The sequence below is a fragment of the Palaemon carinicauda genome, chromosome 33 (genome assembly GCF_036898095.1).
Source record: "Palaemon carinicauda isolate YSFRI2023 chromosome 33, ASM3689809v2, whole genome shotgun sequence".
Lineage (NCBI taxonomy): Eukaryota > Metazoa > Arthropoda > Malacostraca > Decapoda > Palaemonidae > Palaemon > Palaemon carinicauda.
Window position 1 is genome coordinate 52,528,786 of NC_090757.1, and position 7,500 is coordinate 52,536,285.

The 7,500-nt window shown below is 34.1% G+C and overlaps 1 protein-coding gene across 1 annotated transcript in view; it reads left to right on the forward strand.

Moving 5' to 3' along the window:
• The window catches only part of LOC137625956 (putative neural-cadherin 2), a 456,463-nt gene that overhangs the window by 208,587 nt on the left and 240,376 nt on the right, over positions 1 to 7,500 (forward strand). The window contains exon 2 of the mRNA XM_068357020.1: positions 2,857 to 3,463. Coding sequence (XP_068213121.1) covers positions 3,406 to 3,463 — 58 coding nt within the window. The 5' untranslated portion in view covers positions 2,857 to 3,405. The remainder of the gene's footprint in view (positions 1 to 2,856; positions 3,464 to 7,500) is intronic.

The window sequence follows — 7,500 nt, forward strand, 5'->3', positions numbered from 1 at the left end:
TATCAACATTTGTGAAGTGATGAAGATGATTTGGTGATGGTAATACCCTTATTGATAACAATTAATATCAATGATTCCATGAAATAAATCAAATTGTTATTCATTTATTACTTTTTACATGCAATGTGGCATGAAATGCATCCAATTGAAATGATGGCGATGTTTAAAAAAACTATTGCTGGTAACTCAACTAAATTTTGACATATATGCAAATCCTATACCAGATTAGGATATCCTATAGTGTCTTCTCAGTCTAGAATAATTAGATATTACAATTGCTAATTTGTAGCCATGATGACTAATAAAAACATCGGTTACAAAACTTGGCGTGTAACATTTGTTTTGGGTAACATATACCTGTATAGTCCAGGCTAAAGATGTGGCTTGGTCTGGTTTTAGATATTCACACTAATTGTCCAAAGAATCGGTAACCAACAAATTTTATGGTCGCCGGCCTTTCAAAGCCAAACCAAGTTTTCGTAATTAGGGATATCATTTTCAATAATTGGACTGTTAATTGCCGGAATGTGATGAGTCATATATGACTTACAAATAGCTTTAATCTTTACAAGCTGAACCGAAAACAAAACCTAAATAGCAGATGGACGGACAGCAATACCTAATAGCCACAATTCATGACAATGGTATCAATAAAGCTATGATTGACTTCGCTCGATGTTTCTTAAACATAGGTGCCTGCCCTTAAGAGGTGTGTGGACGATTCCTAACCATATGAATATGAATAATTAGAACAAAAATATTACGTTTTATCCGCAGGTTTTTATTTCCTGTGAAAACAGTAATACAGCATTTGTCCTAAAAGCAATTTCTCATTTAATACATATCGGATCCACTTTATATCATAGCATTTACGAGTTTTTTCTCTTGTATTTCAACACTTCAGGGGTGCAAGGATTTTATGCTGATCTGAAAAGAGAGTAGGCATTGAAAAAAGATTAAGAACCTCTGATCGCTATGATCGTTCATGAAATAAATTAAGACATTGATTCCTTACTGCTGTTACGATTCAGTAAAAGGGAATATGCCGGGGGGTTTTCAGTGAAGTATCATTAATCATCGCATTTCTTTGAGTGCTATTGGTAATTTCTCTACCCCTCACATTCGAACCATGCAAACGATGTTTTGGTTGTTTAAACGTCGGCCACCTTTCAGGGCAAGAAGGGCATGATCTCCCCAAGTCAGGTCTGGCAAGGCGACACAGGTTTTGTTGCTGGGTGTACAATAAATAATAATACCGTTATAATGTACGAGAGTGAAACACTTGCGGTACATATTTGGAAAAAGCTGTCCTCAACTAAAAGAGCCAGAGAAGAATCCATCGTTTGCCTTGACCAACAAGCATAGAAAAAAAAAAAAAGAAAAAAAAAAGGTGATAATAACTTTCCTGATCCTACTGTTGGATACTAGACCCCCCAAAAAATCTGATAATTATTTCCAATTGGGAACCCGAAACTGTTCTAAAACAGTTATGTTCGCCAAGATGCCATGGTATGCGCGATCATAATTTCCCTTATGCCACGAATGATTTGTTGCACCTCAGGAAATCCCACCGAAACCATTTCTCTGCGAAGTGTGGCCACACAGCAAGCACTTGAGCATGGACCAGGTTTCGTTTGCTGCCACTGCACACAATAGCGCCAAAGAAAAAGTTGACTGTTTCAAAAAAGGGATCTTGTACAACTCAAAATGTTCCGAACGTCATCCTTGCTGCGATAGATGAGGTCTGTTTTATTTTATATTATTGACGAAAATTTCATACATTTATATAGTTTACCTGTTGGTGTTCGTCATTTCATATAATGCCTAAGTTTTTCATGACGTACTAGTTAATTTGTAAACAAAAGTCTCTTTTGTCTACTTTTAACTAAAACACTCCGTTATTTCATGAAAACGCGAGTTATTCATGCATTAACTAAATTATAGACTTTAACGGTGACACATAAATGTATATGTATACACACACACACACACACACATATATATATATATATATATATGTATATATATATATATATGTATATATATATATATATATATATATATATATATATATATATATATATATATATATATATATATATATATATATTACATATAATTGTTGACAGTACAAGAGATTGTTTACTTAATTGGGTTGTGCTTGTTTTGGGTGAATTTGATTATCATTCATTCAAGTGTTGTCGCAGGTGTTCTTATGGGTTTCTGGACTGATCTGGCGTGGCTTTTGCTATCTATCGGGTAACTAGAGACCACAATGTTCATTAAAAAAAAAAAAAGAGGGGGGGGGGCAGTCTTTGGCATGTTGGAGCAACCCAGAGCTTGGTAGTCCAAGGACATACAACTCATGTCGTAAGATCTGAATAAGTGGATTACAGTGTGATCTATCATGTAAGGAGTTGAACACTGTATCAGAGCTTGATAGATAGGTGAAAATATTATTTGACTGTCATTGTACCTCTGCTGAGCTAACGCAAGAGCCCGCGGCCCCCTTATTTTAAAGCTGAGGTCAATCTAAAACGAACGAACGAACCTCTGAAGAGATTAAAAATGGTTTAACTTTTACAAATGTCAGAGTTTGTATTATTTTCTCATAATGTACATAGATACACTAATTAATGCACAAGGAAAAGATGATGTAGAATATTCTGTGCATTTCATTCCAGATTTGCAACATTCTCTCTCTCTCTCTCTCTCTCTCTCTCTCTCTCTCTCTCTCTCTCTCTCTCTCTCTCTCTCTCTCTCTCTCTCTATATTCCTGTTAATATGACAATTTCTTTAATTCATTTGATTTCATATAGGAATTCTTCTGTAATAAATTTTCTTTCTTTCCCGCAGAGTTTTCAACAAGCAGCCACATTGGTGCTCAAATGGACATCAAGGACATCAAAGACGTCAGTGATATCGATGACGTTAATGACATAGAATTTGCTCCAAATGTCATTAATCCAGTCTTTCAAATCATGCCCACGCCATGGGAAGCCATTTTCTATGGAATCGCCAAATATCGATTTTTAGAAACAATTTTGGGAAAAAGAATCTTTTAAAGAAATATTTTACAAGAAGATTCATACCAATTCACCGGAATATTCAATAATGATGAGAAAAATAGCAGTTAAATCATGTATCTAATTAGAGATATAAAGTGTCCTTGTGAAAAAAAGTCTATTATGAAGGTAACAGGAAATTTTTACATCATGAACACATAAATTAAATAACATTGGAAATATTTCTTGTCTTAAAAATACAGTCGTAATTGACAGACGAATATAACTCCACAAGAGCTGTGTGAAGAGATGCCAGGGTTATGTAACTGCTAGAGTTTCAAAGATATCTTTTGACCATTAAAAAGAGAAGTGCTAAGACCGAAAAAAAATTGGTGACAAAATGGCGATCAATGTTGTGTTCCCTATTCTCATCCCTCTCGAGGAGAACTTACGCAACGGTAAGTGACATATTGAGTTTTTTCAAGTCTTTTTTTTTTTCACTGATAGATATTTTTACTTTTTATTTTGATTGTATAATTCGTTAATTTACAACGTTCGTTTAATCTTATGCTAGATTCTTTGCTGTCAGCTTTGGGAGATTCTGTGTTATTTTATCTCTTGTAATGAAGACTGCTGTATTTACCATTTCAATTTACAAAGCTCGATTTTTTCCACTTTACGAATTTGTTTTGCAAATTGCATGCTCTTTTTTGTCAGGTCTCTTAGATTCCGATTAATAATAACAATAAGAACAAGAATAACAACAACTACAATAATAATAATGAATGTGCTAAAGCTATATACATATATATATATATATATATATATATATATGTTTGTATAAATAAATAAATAAATATATATATATATATATATATATATATATATATATATATATATATATATATATATATATATATATATATATATATATATATGTATATTTATTTATATGTATATATATCATGTGTGTGTGTGTAAAGTTACACTCATGGAGTTCACCTGAGCTTTATCAAAATTATAGACAAATGATTAGGAAATATTTCACGTTCGTTTTCTGGTTTGAACATGTGTGCAGCTGACGAATCTGGTTTATTGTGGTTACGCAGCACATGTGTTGTGGCTAAGTTGTTGGTTGATGAGAGTCTGGCGTGGTTGTTGCTAGTTACGGGGGAGAGGGGAGGTATGGGAAGTGTGAGGATAGGGGCTGGGGGAAGGGAGTAGGAAATAAAAGGGTGTTGTAATAGTTGGGATATTCAATGATGATATATTTTCTGCCATATTGAACACAATTGTTTGTCATGTTCTGTAAAAATAGCAATAGCTACTACTACTACTACTACTACTACTACTGCTGCTACTACTACTGCTACTACTACTACTAATTATCATAATGATAATGATAATAATCATGAAACTCATGATAAGACACAAAGAAACTTGTGCTATTGTTTGTATGTGGAAGTGGGTTCTTAACTAAATGACAAAAGAAATTAAGCTATACTTAAGTACAAAGTAAAATTAAAACCTGTTTATTAGGGAAAGGGGAAGCTATACTCATTTTTTTTTTAATGAGGCGCACTTGCACCGACTCGCTGCGGTGCCCTTTTAGCTCGGAAAAGTTTCCTGCTATCTGATTGGTTAGAATGATCTTGTCCAACCAATCGGCGAGCAGGAAACTTTTCCGAGCCTAAAGAGCATCCATGCGAGTAGGTGCAAATCTGCCTCACTAAAAAGAATTGTCTATAGTTATATTGGTCAGATTACATTTTTAGAACTCGCACAGGTACAATTGGACACAAAAATTCTTGGCACACCTCGTTTTGCGGAAGTTCACCCTGTTACATCAAAACTGTGCAGCGAGTAACCAAATAGATAGTGTTTACCTGTAGGGAGAGATGGCAGAGGTGGTGGGTGGGGCTACAATCAGGAACTCTTCGTGCAGCAAAGAGTGACAGGGTGCACTTCCTCAGAGCGAGATGTTCCAGGAATTCATGTGTCCAACTGTACATGCTAGACAAGATGTGAATTGGTTGTTTATTAGGGGATAAATGTGCTGCTGATTAGCCTTATGCAAAAGTATATGAAGCAAGAATCAATCTTTCATTTGTTTCTTTCAGGACAAAAATTAACCCTCCATTTAAATAGGATATTATATATAACGTTTTCTTCGGCTCTTATCGTCCCAGATTTACGAATCATTTTGATGAATATTCGATTAATGCAAACATGTTATCAAGCTATTATAATAATCTCCCCTATATAAGAAAAGGGAAAGTGTCCGGCTATATATATAGATATATAGATATATATTTCTTTCTGGTCACGCTCAGTAGCATTGCTAGATGCATAACTACTCGGTCTCTCCCCTTTCATCGGGTGGGGGGGGGGAGAGTAGTCATACCCTGGTGAGAGGGGTTACCCCAATAGGTGCACTTATAAACCACTGTCTCCCAGAAAATGTAACTGCTGTGATATGTTTAGGAAAGAAAACGGAATGCGCGCACGTATCTCTCAATATTTCGCCTTCAATTTGACGGGTCGCGTACACTAGTACGGTAATATTTAAATCTCCAAATCTTAGCTTAGATCTGTTTCCTTTGAACAAATTGTTCTGAAATCTGTTTCCTTGTTTTCACTTTTACTTTACTCCTGTTACTTCTATGCAATTATTTTTAATTTTCTTTTGTATAAATGCTTGAGGGCATCAAACTGAATTAAATATATTCTCTTGTATATTCATTTTTTGAATAAAATACATTTCAAATTGAAATGTCATATGTATTAATAAACATTTAATTCCACGGGGAGTTATTGCATTATTTAGTTATGTATTTCTTTCTCGAATTTGACTATATTTTATCTAAGAAAAATTTCAACAAAATACATTTCAACTAGGTATTAAAATGTCACATTTATAGATATAAGATTTAACCCCACAGGGAATGTTCTTGATAATGTTTCAGCATTTATTTTATTTATTCTTTTTATGAAATTTCCTAGATTTTCTGAGAATCTTTTATGGGATGATTACCTCCTCTAACGAAGTTGGAAGGAGGGTAAGTTTTCGCCCCTGTTTGTTTGTTTGTTTGTGTGTGTGTTTGTGTCTCTTTTTTAACAGCTTTTTAGCCACAATTTGAATCGTAGAATAATGAAACTTATTGGGATTAACTTATGTAAACAGTTGGAAATTATTAAATTTTGGAAGGTCAAGGTCAAGGTCACGGTTAAGCAAAATGTCCAATTATTATTATTATTTTTATTACATGCTAAGCCACAACTCTAGTTGGAAATGCAGGATGCTATAAGCCCAGGGCCTCCAACAGGGAAAATAGCTCAGCGAGGAAAGGAAACAAAATATTTTAAGAGCAGCAACAATATTAAAATAAATATCACTTTATAAACTATAAAAACTTCAACAAAACAAGAGGAAGAGAAATAAGATATAAGTTAAAACAGTGTGCCCGTGTGTACCCTCAAGCAAGACAACTGTAACCCAAGACAGTGGAAGACTATGGTACAGAGGCTATAGCACTACCCAAGATTAGAGAACAATGGTTTGATTTTGGAGTGTCCTTCTACTAGAAGAGCTGCTTACCATAGCTAAAGAGTCTCTTCTACCCTAACAAAGAGGAAAGTGGCCACTGAACAATTACAGTGTAGTAGTTAGCCCCTTGGGTGAAGAAGAATTGTTTGGTAATCTCAGTGTTATCAGGTGTATGGGGACAGAGGAGAATATGTAAAGAATAGGTCAGAATATTCGGTGCATGTGTAAGCAAGGAGAAAATGAACCGTAACCTGAGAGAATGATCCAATGTAGTACTGTCTGGCCAGTCAAAAGACCCCATAACTCTCCAGTGGTAGTATCTCAGTTCACGTAATAAGCCATAGGTTTGGACATCATAATCACAGAGATTTTAAACTTGGTTCATAATTGAGTTTATGAAAATCCACGCCAATTTATACATGTTAAGGTCAAAGGTCAAGGTCAAGGTTGAGAAATAAGCTGCTGCGGTGAAGGTTTGCCTCCCTGGTTAACATTTATAATCCTTTATATTATATAGACTTAATTTTGGAAATGATAAGAATTTTAATCAGAAATAAACGTTTTTGATGGGTAATATGCTTTCAAATATTAAGATTTTTGACATGAGAGAAAATTTTCGATTCGTGAAAATCGCCGTAGAAAATTATCTAAGATATGACTAATAAAATATCAGATGTAAGAGAAACGTATAAAATGATAAGAAAAACGTATTATGAATATCCGGAACGTTTCTGACAGATAACAAGAATCATATTCAAATCATTGTCATGTTTACACCGTAAATGAGATGAGAAAGAAAATTGTTACGTTGCCAAAATCATTTAAGAAAATTATCTTAGACATTAATAGTAAAATAATATATAAAAGATCAACTTGTAGATATCAGAAATGTTTTTGCAAAACAAGAATCATATTGATAACAATTTCATGTACCGCACAAACATTTTT